Source organism: Corvus brachyrhynchos, unplaced genomic scaffold, assembly GCF_000691975.1.
Source record: "Corvus brachyrhynchos isolate BGI_N302 unplaced genomic scaffold, ASM69197v1 scaffold94, whole genome shotgun sequence".
NCBI lineage: Eukaryota > Metazoa > Chordata > Aves > Passeriformes > Corvidae > Corvus > Corvus brachyrhynchos.
Genome location: NW_008238330.1, coordinates 10,185,428 through 10,186,045, shown reverse-complemented (window position 1 = coordinate 10,186,045; position 618 = coordinate 10,185,428). Strand labels below are relative to the sequence as shown.

Below are 618 nucleotides of genomic sequence, written 5' to 3'. Positions count from 1 at the left end.
AGGAAAATGGAATTGTAAAATGTTTAAAATAAATATTTGCTTTCTTTTTGCTTCAGGACCTCAAAACCAGCCTTGATGTTGCTTGGAGCACAAACCACAGGATGCTCTGAAGCAGCCCCAGAGTGACGGAACCACAGAATCAGTTCGCTTGGAAAAGACCAATGAGATCGTGGAGTCCAAGCCATCACCAAACACCACCCTGTCAACCGGACCGCGACACTGAGTGCATCGTCCAGTCTTTCCTTAAACACCTCCCAGGACAGCGACTCCACCACCTCCCTGGGCAGCCCATTCCAATGTCTAATCACCCCTTCTGGGAAGAAATTCCGCCTGATGTCCAACCTAAACCTCCCCTGGTGTAAGTTGAGGCTGTGTCCTCTTGTCCTGTTGCTGGTTTCCTGGGAGAAGGTGCCGACCCCCACCTGGCTACCCCCTCCTTCCAGGCAGTTGCAGAGAGCCATAAGGGCCGCCCCGAGCCTCCTCTTTCCAGGCCAAACACCCCCAGCTCCCTCAGCCGCTCCTCATAGAACTTACACTCCAGACCCTTCACCAGCTCTGTTGCCCTCCTCTGTATTCGTAATCCCGCAAATCCTACAATTCCCACAAATGTCTTTCCGA

The 618-nt window shown here is 52.4% G+C and overlaps 1 protein-coding gene across 1 annotated transcript in view; it reads left to right on the top strand.

Annotated features, from left to right (window-relative positions):
• The window catches only part of SLC25A38 (solute carrier family 25 member 38), a 13,355-nt gene extending 13,051 nt beyond the window's left edge, over positions 1-304 (top strand). Inside the window, exon 7 of the mRNA XM_017734517.1 lies at positions 57-304. Coding sequence (XP_017590006.1) covers positions 57-110 — 54 coding nt within the window. The 3' untranslated portion in view covers positions 111-304. The remainder of the gene's footprint in view (positions 1-56) is intronic.
• Positions 305-618: the final 314 nt, after the last annotated feature.